This window comes from Rhinopithecus bieti, unplaced genomic scaffold (assembly GCF_001698545.2).
Source record: "Rhinopithecus bieti isolate Rb0 unplaced genomic scaffold, ASM169854v2 scaffold_68553, whole genome shotgun sequence".
Classification (NCBI taxonomy): domain Eukaryota; kingdom Metazoa; phylum Chordata; class Mammalia; order Primates; family Cercopithecidae; genus Rhinopithecus; species Rhinopithecus bieti.
The window spans coordinates 1,225-14,672 of record NW_016826183.1 but is presented as its reverse complement, the minus strand read 5'-3'; the positions used below and the strand labels follow the sequence as shown (position 1 = coordinate 14,672).

Below are 13,448 nucleotides of genomic sequence, written 5' to 3'. Positions count from 1 at the left end.
TAACTTTAAAACTTCCTTTTATTTCAACGTAAGAACACTTTAAATAACAGAAAAAACTGTACCTGAAGTTTCCATACATTTGGACATACAGAATCAAAATTCTAAATTAGTGATGGCTCAGAGAATACAGCAATGGTGCCTAATTGTGTCTAAAAACAATACATTGTGTTCTTCCCTCCAACCCCAGAACCTTGATTCTGAATGAAGCTTGCAGTTTTCAGGAAATATTTCAGGAAGCACTTATTAGTACACTTGCAGTAATTGCATGGACATAGATATAAATAGGTTCGTAATGCAACCTATCGATTCTATGTATCCACCAGTTTGTTTTGTATTCTCATTCCAAAATATTTGAAGCATATGCCATGGTTTTAATTATTAAGGGACAGTTATGCTGAGTGTGGGAAATCTCAGTGAATTTTAGAGCCAACCACACTGGAGTCCCAGAAAACAGAGTAATGAAAATATGAAAAATTTAATGATTTAACCTAAATAACCCGTTAAGTTTCCTGAAAACCAGAAGTGTTCTTAAGTTCACAAGGTATCTTTCTGTCCTTTCTTATATGGATCTCATATGTGTGTGTGTGTATATATATATACATATATATACACACAAACATTTAAAAATAAATGTGTATATATAATATATAATATATATTAGTATATTACATATTACACATTAGTGTGTATATATACACGTTAGTATATATATAATATACATTAGTATTTTAGTATATATAATATATAAGTTACAATATAAGTATATATAATATATACTTATATATAATATAATATATTATACTAAGTTATAACACATATTATATATAATATTATATATATACATACACACACACACACATATAAAATACTAAAAATGTACTAAAAGTAAAGCAGCCAAGATGTCCATAAGCAGCTGACTGGATAAATAAAACTGGTGCATCCAGACAATAAAATGTTATTCAATGCTAAGAAAAAATGAGCTACAAAAAGACACGGAGGAAACTTATATGCGTGTGACTAAGGAAAAGAAGTCAGTCTGAAGAGGTCACATGCTGTATGATTCCAACTATATGACATTCTGGAAAAGGCAACACTATAAAGACAGTAAATAGATCAGTGGTCGCCAGGGGTTGTCAGGGAGGGACAGATGAACAGGCGGAGCACGGAGGATCTGCCGGACAGTGAAGCTCCTCTGTATTGTACTATCACGGTAGATCGATGTCAGAATACATTTCTCCAGACCCACAGAATGTACGACACTGAGAGTCAGCGCCCATGTAAACAATGGACTTGGGTGGTAGGGATGTGTCCACGTGGGTTCACACATTTTAACAAATACAGCACTCCGGTGGGGAATGTTGATGGAGAGGAAGGGTGGACGAGTGTGGGCCTAGGAAATATATGGTAACTCTACTTTCTGCTTAATGTTGCTATGAAATGAAGGTAGAACTGCTGGAGAAAAATAGTCTTTAAAAATAAATAAGTAAATAAAACACATACACACACAACAAAATGAAAATCAAGCAAACAAAAAACAGAAACCCAAAGTACAAAATACTTTACAGAACCACTTAAGTCACATTTCTAGATGTACAATGACACATTCACATTTAGAAAGTGAACGTTATATCCCCACTGCTTCTGCAATGGTTTCTGTGCTACTTTTCAGTGTTTCACGAAATAAGTCCAATTAATCTGGCTTATGGTTTATTGTGTTTGTCTGTAATTATAACTTGACTTTCATTAGAGACATATGTAGGCCAATGTCTGTACCTGCTTAAATACATTTCAAGCTCATTGTTTTGGTGCGAAGTGACATCTTCTCCAGGGGAGATACAGTAAGGTGTCATGTTTTATACCTCAGAATCAACACATTGAGGTGATTAGACAGTTTCAAGTCACGGCATTCCTACCTGATCTGGTGACGTCACACTGTAGCTGAACAGTTCCCTAACAGTGTTTATCTTTTATTTTATTTTAGTGCTGTTGTGTGTTTTTTTGTTGTTGTTTTTTTGAGACAGGTTTCACTCTGTGGCCCAGGCTGGAGTGCAGTGGTATAATCAGTGCAACCTCTGCTTCCTGGGCTCAAGTGATCCTCCCACCTCTCCCTCCCAAGTAGTTGAGAGCACAGGTGTGCGCCGCCACATCAGCTAATTTTTTGTATTTTTGGTAGAGCTGGGGTTTTGCCATGTTGCCCAGACAGGCTGGTCTCGAACTCCTGAGCTCAAGCCATCCACTTGCCCCAAAGTGCTGGGATTACAGGCGTGAGCCACTGTGCCAGGCCCAGCACTCATTCTGGAGGGGCCATAGCACTTCTGGTTTCCCTGGTAAGACTGAGATTGGTTAGATGTCTTTGCAAAGGGCACAGTGGTGGGCAAACAGGTACCCAAAGACGATCAGGTGGGCCTCAGCACGGTGGCTCCTGTGGGTAAGCCACATAGTCCTGTGTCCACCCCACTGAGCTCTCTCTCAGCAGAGCGGGGAAGCCTTGGGATCTAGAGAACGAAGCTCTAATGACTCTGGAAGGGCCCCTCACTGTTACTTCTTCCCCCTGCAAGTACTCCAAAGTTGAGTAAAACTGGCTCTCATTCCAGAAGCACAAGGAAAGAAACAGCAGAGAACTGCTGCCCGTGGACCTTCGGGGCTCACACCCATGATCCGACAACGGCATAGAATGGCTTCCTGAACTCAAGGAATGAATGCATAGTAGATTTGCTAAAACACCCAGCATTCTAATACAATTCCCAAGTATTCCAGAAAGCCATGTTGACACAGAAGTGGGGCTGCCTGCCACCCTGGCTGTGCCATTCGTGGGCCCCAGTGAAAACAAATGTGCCAGGTCCCTTGTTAAAAATCCTTTGGAGGCCAGGCGCAGTGGCTCACACCTGTAATCCCAGCATTTTGGGAGGCCAAGATGAGCAGATCACAAGGTCGGGAGATCAAGATCATCCTGGCTAACACGGTGAAACCCCGTCTCTACTAAAAATACAAAAAATTAGCCAGGCATGGTGGCAGGTGCCTATAGTCCCAGCTACTGGGGAGGCTGAGGCAGAAGAATGGCATGAACCTGGGAGGCGGAGCTTGCAGTGAGGCGAGATCACACCACTGCACTCCAGCCTGGGCGACAGAGCGTGACTCCGTCTCAAAAAAAACACAAAAAAATCCTTTGGAATTTCACACTGGAATTTCACAGTATCAACAGCAGAGAATAAAACCACACAGGAAGTTCCTCTAAGCAGGGAGCCCTGGGGGCTGCACAGGTCTCACTCCCAGGAAGCCCATCCTGCTGCTTGGGAAGGCGCAGCTACTTAGATAATTAAATGAACCGAGATGCAAAACCCTCTCCTATACAAACACCACCTAAGCAAACAGGTTTCCTTTCATTCACCTGGTAACCTGTGCATTACTGGGTGGTTAGTATTTTCACGGCCTCAGATCGAAAAGAGATAAGGAACAAGAGAAAAGGAAATTGCTCTTCCCTTTCCATTGCAAGTGTTTCTAAAGGAGAGCAGTGGAAATAAAGCTGCCCTGCTGAGCCTTATCTTTCATTTCTAGAGCGTGCAACAAGCAGGCAGAGCTTTGGACCCATGTATCTTGGTTGTAAAAGGAATTATTCCACTAATGGGTTTTGTATAAGCAAGAATAATAAACCATCCAAATATCAAGTGGAGACGGGGCTACACAGAAAACAAAGCATTTGATCACGATATGTGATCCGGACTCTTACTCAGCGTTATCTAGACTCTTACTTGGCGTCCCTAGAAGAGTCCTGAAAACAGAGGGGAAGTCTCCATTTACCATCTGGAAAGCATTTCCTCTTGTATCTCCAATCCCCTATCCAGGAAGGTGTGTGATTAGTGTTAATACTTAGAAAATGAGAGTTAAGATCAATGACCTGAAGAGCCACTCCATTTAGATAAACTGAGAAGTATAAAGGGAATAAATATTTGTGTGATTTATCATCTATGTTTCAAAAGCAAGTGATAAAAATGCCTGATTCATGCTAGAATGCAGACGGAGGCAGGGCAGCCATGGGAGGGCTGTGGGCTGCTTGTCTGGGCGGCGCCAGCGCAGGGAGGAGGCTCTGTGTGAGGGAGGAGCGGGACAAGCGAGAGCTGGAGGCTGAGCAGCTCCCCTCCGTCTGGGAGGAGCAGGTGGGAATTGCTGACGCCTGTTATTTCTCCAGGATACTCCTGCTGACCGAGGCTGCACAGACATTTTAAGAGAATCTCCGACAAGACTTCTAGACACCCAACACCCTGCCCCCGGCAGAGATTTATGACTTAGGGGATCCCATCCGGCAATGCAATTGCAGGAGTCTGCAAGGCTGCAGGATGGTCTCTGGGTGCTGAGGAGGAGGCTGGGGCTCCAGCCAGCACAGCAGGTTTCCTTTTTCATTTAAGTTAAAAGCGAGAAGGCTATGGATTAAGATGTTTTACAGGTTCCACCCCTCAATCCTTGTGGGACCCTCCTTCAAGTTGAACATGGAACACCAGATCACACCCCACTGAGCCCCGCTTAGTGTCAGACAGAGCATGAACTGTGGGGAAGGAGAGCTCTGCTTATTCCCTCGGGGCTGAGGCTGCAGCTTTGCCAGGCTGCTGAGGACACAGGTCGGAGCACCTGCAGCCTTGAGGCCAGGGAAGCCTTGCAGGGAGACATAATTCGGTAAGAAAGATGCACACTCCATCCTCAGAGAAATGGAACATGGGTTTCCTGACCATTGAGTCAGGAACAAAAAAATTGTTAGTATCCAGAACATAATAGAAATATATTTTGCATTTCAGAAGAAAAGTAAAGTAACATTTTAAATTAAAATCTGTGCTCCCAACTCAATTGTTAAAATAATACAATGAAACCACCATCCCCACGTGTTGATATATGCAATGTAGGTCCATTATTCTGTGTTTTTGCCATGGATGGTTTTGCTTTATAGACTAAATACATAACTGTTGTGAATTTGTTTCTCCTTTTACAGCAACAATAATCATAGCCAAGATTTAGTGAGAGTTTATCACACATGAAAGCGTTTACGTGGAATCCTCACCTCATCCTAGGAGACAGGAGGCCTGGATCATGCCTGAAGTGGGGAAGGCAGGGTCAAGCCCAGGGAGGCAGGCAGTGTCATGGCTGCACCTTTGACAAGGTGCAATGCCACCCCGTGCCTTTGTCTGTCTCCGGCCCATGGACATAACCCATGCCAACCAGGCCACTCCACAGAAAGAATTCCAGTGCAGGAGAGTTGCAGGAGGGGAGTCTGGAGACCTTGTTTCTCCTGTGAGACATAAATTTACTGAGCCTCACGTGCGATCAGACCCCTGCTATTTGCGGGCGTTGGATGAGGGGTGGGGAGATCGACTTGGTTCTTCTTAAGATTCTCCCAGACAAGAAAGCATGGCATCGGGTTCACAGAGCGGCTTCTGTATTGTCTCAAAGTTCCTGCGTTCAGAGGGCAATATGAACCTTCCAAAATATGAGGTCCACGTGTCAAAGGGTGCCATCGGATGGGGGGCTCCAGGGTTGACTGAAGTGGATTTGGGGCAGCCTCAGTCTCATGTTTCTACTTGCTGTCGGATACATCAGCTCCAGCTTCCCCTAGACTGGCCCTCTGCTGCTGAACTGCACCTTTTCTTCCAGCACACAGTGCTCTTGACAGCACGTGTGTATTAAATTGTGTTTGAAAGAGTCAAGTGTGGAAGATAGGACACAGCAGAATGCAGGGATGTCTTTGGCTCCGAATCTCTCAATATCAGAAAGACCAAGCATAGAGAGGCGGAGGCAGGGGAGGCCTAGCCAGAAAGACAACAGGAACCATAGGTCACTTACATGGATAAAAAAGGTAACTTCCAAAGGCTCCTCTAGAGGCTCGGGCCATCTACCCCTTGTGATGGGAGGGAGAGCAGAGTAGGGGGGTTGGAGGCACAGAGAGATATTGGCAAGAGGAAGGGATGGTCATTGCTTCCTTCTCTTTAGTCTGAGGTCCGAGGTGGAGAGTGTGGGGCAAGGAGATGGAGGAAATTGCAGGTGACATGAACCCAATGTCCTGGGAGGTGGGGAGAAAATGACCCAGGGACAGGTGTAAGGATTGTGTACCATCCTTGGGTGACCACACTTTTAGAGTGAGAACATGGGCTTTAGGGGGTAGCATTTACTGCTAATCTCCATGTGCAGAGTAGGTCAAGAGTTGGGGGTATCCAGGCTGAGGTGACCAGGGTAGTGTAGGGGAGGGAGGGTGAAGCAAGGCAGCTCAGGCCTGGTGAGGGGAGGCTCCAGCACTGCCATGGACTCTGCCTGGGTGCAGGCTCCAGGCTCCTGGGCAGTGAGCGGTGGGAAGACCAGCCATGCAGTGAGACAGAAGGACAACATCAGTGTGGATCCTGAAGCATAGGAGCTGTATGACAAGAGGCATGGCCTGTCTGGAGAGGGGTGTTCAGGGCCGAGAGGTCACAGGTGAGGTGTGTATGAGCTCAGAATGTGGCTGAGCTGCACCAACTAGATCCAGCAGGCGTGGCTTAACACGAGAGGGAGCAGTTCCCTTTATGCAAGTCTGAGCTGGTGGGAAGCTGCGGGGCAGGGGAAGCACAGTCCTTCTCCAGGTCACCAGGCTCGACTACCTCCGTCTTGGCCCTCTACTCCCCCAGGAGGTGACCCCCGCCCAAGGGGCTGCAGCTGCTCACTAAGGCTAAGCCCTGCTGCAGCCACAGAGGTGGGCAGAGGAAGAGGAAGGAGCAGCTACCTCTTGAGGGCCCGGCATGGAGAGCACAGGCTTGCATCCCATGGGCCAGACCTCAGCCTGGGAGGACAGAAACAGTGTCCAGCCCGGATCCCCGTGCAGGTGGGTGTATACAGTGTATGGGGCAGGGGATTCTATTAACAAAGACGGGAAGGAGAAATGGACCTTGAGGATCCTTCTGGGCAGTTATTGTTGATGGCAGGAGCGAGAGACTGAATTAGGGGAGACCATTTGAGTGGACAGTCAAGGAACAGACAGGTAGGTGCGTTGGAAGGATCCCACGGGTGGATTTAGTGTTGACAAACTGACCACAGCAGTCGCAGTCGCAGTCGCAGTCGTAGTCACAGTAGCTGTGGTGACTGAGTGTCTGATGAGACCTTCGGTTGCAGCACTATGGTGAGTCAAGGATACCGCAAATGCTCCTATCTTGGGGTCCTCCCAGGGGAACACCTGAAGGAGGCTGATGTGAGGCAGATACTTTACACGGGAGACACGTGGGAACATACAAATGTAGTTGAGATGTGTTAAGGAACAGTTGATTACAGAAGCTTTGTGATGTCTGAGTAGTGACTATTTCTCAATGGTGGCAATCCAGACAGGACCTGCCAAGCTTCTCTACAGAACAGCCTCAAGGCAGAGTGGACTCACAGAGCTTGGCATGTGACTCCACACATTTTCTTTTTGTCATCTCACAGCTGGGCAAACTGAGGCATCAAGAGGTGAAGCCACTTCCCCAAGGCCACACTGCAAGCCTGAAATGTCTCTTCCTGGCCTAATGGGACCATGGTTCATCCACATCTCCTATGAACACATATTGAGGTCCCACGTGAGCCAGGCACATTTCTCATTCCTTGGGATGTGTCAATGGACAAAGCAAAGATCTGATTCTGATATGGGTGCATATCAGGGCAAGGAAGTGCTGGGAGGAGAAGGGTGGGGTCCCTGGTGAGGGCTCCACCCTCAGGCCTGTGCCCATGGATCTAGGTGAGGACAGGCATTTCTGTTTTCATGTCCAAATGTTGCATTTTCCAAGACCACCCTGGCCCACCATGCCCCCATTCTGTGCCTATACAAACCCTGAGACCCTAGCCAGCACATAGACAAGCAGCTGGATGTCGAGAGAAACACATTGGTAGAAGAACACACAAGCGGTTGGGTGTCGAGAGAAACACGCTGGTGGAGGGGCATGCTGACAGGCACCAGCAGATGCCAGCGGGCCATCAACCAGAGTTTGTCTGGGACGGTCAGAGAACTCAGCTGTGGAGCAGCCCAACTCCAGGGGAAAGACCACTTTCCCATTCCATCCCCTTTCTGGCTCCCCATTTGCCTCATTGAGAGCTACCTCCACTCAATAAAACCTTGTACTCATCCTCCAAGCCCATGTGTGATACAATTTTTCCAGTACACCAAGGCAAGAACCCAGGATACAGAAAGCCCTCTGTCCTTGGGATAAGTCAAAGGGTCTAACTGAGCTGATTAACACAAGTTGCCTAGGGAAGGCAAAACTAGAAAAGCACACTGTAACACATGCCCACTGGGAATTCAGGAGCTGTAAACATTTACCCTTAGACGTTGCTGTGGGGTCGGAGCCCCACAACCTGCCCATCTGCCTGCTCCCCATAGAGGTTTGGGCAGCAGGCCATCAAAGAAGCGAGCCACACCCTCATTGTACACCCTGCAAGCGGGAAAAGGGAGCTCCTGTCATTTCAATTCCAAAGAGATATTTCCAGATAATAAGTGTGAAAATTCTGTACCAGGAACAAAGATTTATCTAAATGGATACAAGAGGTGAGGATGACAGTCTTAGATAATGGTTGAGGGTAAGGGCAATTTTACCTGACCATGTAAGAAGCTGCTTAGATTTCCATTATTAAAATTCAATAACTGTATTATGGTCTTTCTTGGAAAGCAATGTTTTGACAGATTTAAAACAGGGTGAGATGAGATAGAAACAGCAAACCACTAAGAGTGACAGTAAATGAGCAGCCACATAATCTCCTGTTGAGCATGTTCTACCTGAGGTTTGGTTGAAGAAGAAGTCTGGGTAACACCAGGAAGAGTAGCCCCAGGAGGAGGAGAGCTCCCTTCCCACCAGGCCCATCCCCAACATCCCAGGTTTCCTCTTGCAGTGAGTATCAAGGAGGACGTCCCTCTGGGCACTATGGGGGAGGCGGCAAGAAAGAAAACAACCAACCAACAAGCAGATTGCAAAAATGGGCAACCATAATTTAAATGAACTCTTCTGCTCTTTCCAAGAAAGAACTGAAGCAGCTACTAGCATTCTCCCCATGCGGTAGGACGGAGGCCCGTCCTAGGGAAAGGACGCAGTTGCTCCCCTCTGCCACTGCTTTTGCTTCTCTCTGCTGCCCTGAGGCCGCCAGCTCTCCTGCTTTCTATGCCTGGTCCTGTGGAGTTTGCAGATGCAAAGGGGTCTCTTCAGGGGTGTCCCAACTATCACTTCGTATCTGAATTATGTGATACTTTGAAGCACACAATTAGGAGCCCAGACACTGGTAGCTTGTTCCTGTGTTGGGGTGAGTTTTCTCTAGCATTCTTTCTAGATGGGCTTCACTGAGTAGACCAGGGCCGACTAGACTGCAAGGGTATGCTTGATCCTTTAATACGACTAGCTTGAGAAACAGCATTCAAGCACTCAACATTTCCAATTACCCTGAGCTTTAACAACCTGACGGATTTACTGCCACATGGAACTAGTAACCCTAGTTCCTCCTGCATGTGAAACTCACACATGCACACACACCCACACACTTCTCTAAGTCTAATTTAGTGGTTTCCCCACTTCACAGAACTGGTAACTAGGTGCCTTGAACCACAGATGCTTCTCGCTTAACAGACCTGGACTAAACACAGTATGGAAAGAGGAATTCAGCACAGGAAGCGATGCTCCCAATTTCCATATGGCAAGGCAAGGACCTGCAATCAAGGTCACAGTGATGTCAACACCAACTGGAACGCAAGCAGACTCCACTGTCTAGGGAGCAGGGGGTGGGAGGTCAAGTTGCTGCAGCAGTTGACAATGTTCTGTCCTTGGCCAAACTCTAGCCAGGTTCCTCTGAGCCTGCTTCACCACAAGGCCTCACCTGGGCTTATAAAGTCCTGAACAAACACCAACATGGTTTCTAACAGCTCAAGGCTACATCCCTAAGATAACCCCAGCCCCTTTTAAAGTGCCTGTCTGAGAAATCTCAAGGCTTCCCAAAGCATTTCCTGTTTGTTCCGGCTGACACCTGAAGATACGACCCCTGTCTTCCAGTCTCTGTGGGAAGGTGGGAGCCTCACTTCTATGATCGCCAGTTGGCAAACCGAGAGATTTCACAAGGACCAACCTTTCTTTATGCTTTTTGCAGGTTTTCACCTCCCCAACTCTCCTGAGCCCTGGTTCTGCCCCTCCCCACTCTTCTAATCTCCCTGTAAAATCCCTGTAAAATATCTGTGCTGATTGAAGAGGAGTTCACTTCAGACCACAATGTTTTCCCTATTGCAGCAGGGATCACTGACTAAAATCTCTCCTGACCACTTTACCCAGTATTTGGCTTCATTTTTCTCTGACACAACTCAGCAAGGGGTCTCCATTTCCTTCAGACAGGAAGATCACTTTTGCCCACAATGGTGCCATGCTGCATACTGCCTCAGCCAGCCATGGGGTTTATTTCCTAAACGATGTGGGTGTGTCTGTATTTGGTGTGTCATTCCAGACACAGAGGGAGCCCCTGGTGAGTGGGCTGTGCTCTTGTCATGGAGCTCAGCATAGGCTGGAGGCCTGTCAGGGTGGGAAAGGCCAGCAGTCAGCTCTCCTGCAGTGGCTCACAGGGTTGGCTCAGGGACAGCTGAGGGCCTTGGAGCATCATCATGGGTGTGCATCAACTCCATAGGCCCTGGTTGATACCAGGAAGAGTCCCCCAGAGGGTGTCCCACGCCTCAGTGTGCTGCATCTTAAGCACTTAATTTCTTGTGTAAATTCTGACTGCATCTCTCTCGATAGCAGGTCTTGGGAAGTGGTGGTTCAGGAACCGTGACTGAGGCAGGGCTGGTGGCTTTATAAGGTGACATGTCCCCAATCACATCAGGGGCAGGTGTGCTGGAAGGACAAGATCTTCCCAAGGAGGTGTCCTCCTTACTGTGATTGCAAGAAGGGTCCTGGCTCTTCAAATGTTGGTAAGTGACCTCCTTCTCTTTACTGAGAGAGAGACCAGGGGTAACACCTCCAACAAGAGACAGTGCCTCCCACCTTCCTGTACTTTATTGCCTCGGGGAGAGTACTCAGCTTCATGCTTTGAGGCATAGTTCAGCAAACCTGGGATCAATTTGCCAGCTATGGTGGATCTTTATCATCAAAATGTATTAGACTATCTTGTATTAAGTCTTTGAGTGCCTTGGGCTATTTGAAAGATCTAGTTGGAGCTAGAATTTCATTCTGTAAATATGTGATCTTAGGTGCATTTTAATAGAGGCAGGAGGCAGAGAAATCCTAGGCAGACAGGGCCAGGTCCCCATGAAACCCCAACTTCAAGCCAAAAACAGCCCAAAACCCACAGACCAGAGTGAGAACTTTCATTCCTATTTGCCTACTGTCTTTCAATTGGTTCTTTCTCAATAATGCCTTTTAAGCAATCGAATGTTGCCCTTCCCAATAGTACATATGGCCTGGCCTGCCCCCATCCTGTGCCTCTAAAGACCCCAGGCTCAGTTGGGAGAGGGGAGATGGCCTAACTTGAGGGAGGAGACCTGCTGACTTTGGGAGAAGACTACCTGCCATTTTCATACCCTCTCCAGCTCCCCTCTCTGCTGAGAGCTATTTTTATCGCTTGATAAAATTATCTGCCCTCACCATCCTTCAGTGGTCAAGCATACCTCATTCTTCTTGGATGCTGGACAAGAGCTTGGGGCCCACTGAGTGTGGGTACCAGAAAGGCTGGCCCTTTGCCCTCGCTGGTGGAGGGCAGCTGCCCCACACTACAGGGTCAGGGCTGACTGAGCTGCTAACATACCTCTGTCCATTGGGCTGTGGATGATGGAACTAAAAAAGCTAATTAGGCCGGGCGTGGTGGCTCACGCCTGTAATCCCAGCACTTTGGGAGGCCGAGGCAGGCGGATCACAAGGTCAGGAGATCGAGACCATGTTGAAACCCTGTCTCTACCAAAAATACAAAAAATTAGCCTGGTGCGGTGGCAGGCGCCTGTAGTCCCAGCTACTCAGGAGGCTGAGGCAGGAGAATGGCGTGAACCCGGGAAGCGGAGCTTGCAGTGAGCCGAGATCGCGCCACTGCACTCCAGCCCGGGCGACAGAGCGAGACTCCGTCTCAAAAAAAAAAAAAAAAAAAAAGCTAATTAGCACATTAACACCCACTCTGAGGATCTGGGGTCACGGGCACCCTGCCTGGGTACCACTGTGCTCCTCTCCAGGCAACCCGCCTGGTCTGGCTGCGGGCTTTACTCGAAGCTTGCTCCTGTGTCTTCAGAGCAACGAGCTGGATCCTGTACTCACTTGCTCACACGCTCCCTCCCACAAGGGGCTGTGTGCAAGAGGCCAAGTAGACAAGGCGCCCCTGCTGGGAGTCCAGCAAAGAGCCTGAGAAAAATCCTGCATCAGTTTTCACAACCTTCTGTGACGTGTCCCACGTAAAGATGAAGAAAGTGAAGAACAGCGGGATGAAGGCCTTGCCCAGACGTGATAGCTCCTGACAGTGCAGTAGGACCATGGCTGCCTCAAGGGGTCCTTCCCCACATCCTGCCTTAGAGAACCCAAGCTTGGGTTTAGGAACTCCTAGGGGCAGTAGCAGCGAGGGTAGAGTAGGATGACAAGAGCCCTGACTTTCTGTGGCTCCAGCCCTCACAACTGTATGTTTGCAAGGCACTGAGGAATCCAGGGTCCATTCCCCACTGGCAGGCCTTTTGATGCGTTCTTCCAGCAAGTTTCATTCGGCAAGAAAAGCACACACTAGTGGACAGGACAGCAGGCTAAGAGAGAATGCATCATTATCACCATAGCATGTTATCACTCCTGCCAGCCTGCAACCAATGAAAGCACAAATACAACAAATAGGACGCCATTCTAAGAATGTCCACTTACAGCCACAAGAATTTCCAGACCACTTCCCAACTAAACATACTCTCTAGGTCCCTTGTCCAGGAAGCTCTTGTCCCCTTTGCTTCTCCACTGTTATGAGCGACATGATGGCAATCAGCACTTCTCTCTCTACATCAGGAGCTATAAGACTCGCTGAGCACGTCTGCAAACTGGGAAACCTGCTTTGATGAACATGATGCTTCTTACCTGGGAGGACAGGCGGATACTTTGCAAGGCACCAGCCCCGTGACAGGTCGAGTCTTGGGATTGCAGAAAGATGTATTTACTTGAAACTTCAGGTCTCTGTAGCAGCCCTCTCTCACAGTCATCTGTCCTGTAGAAAAGGATAAAATGTAGAATAAAGACTCACATGCATGCCCCACAGTAAAAGGCAGACGGTGAGCTAATAAAATCTCTTTCAAAAAATCTTAGCCATACCGGCATATCTTTGTGTTAATGACCAACTGGCCAACTATTAATATTCTGCTTTTCTGATCTGTCTTTATAAGTTGTAATTAGTGAGTTCCATTCATTTTAAGATGCATATATTTTCCCTCCATATTTTTATTTTAACATCTTCAAAGTCAACATTCGTTTTGCGATTGATGTCATCATACATTTGCTGAA

At 47.6% G+C, this 13,448-nt stretch overlaps 1 protein-coding gene across 1 annotated transcript in view; it reads right to left on the bottom strand.

Moving 5' to 3' along the window:
* ADAMTS16 (ADAM metallopeptidase with thrombospondin type 1 motif 16) overlaps positions 1-13,155 on the bottom strand; it is a gene marked incomplete at its 5' end in the record, with an annotated part of 59,236 nt that extends 46,081 nt beyond the window's left edge. The window contains one exon of the mRNA XM_017863343.1: positions 13,029-13,155. Coding sequence (XP_017718832.1) covers positions 13,029-13,155 — 127 coding nt within the window. The remainder of the gene's footprint in view (positions 1-13,028) is intronic.
* Between the last annotated feature and the right edge of the window lie 293 nt (positions 13,156-13,448).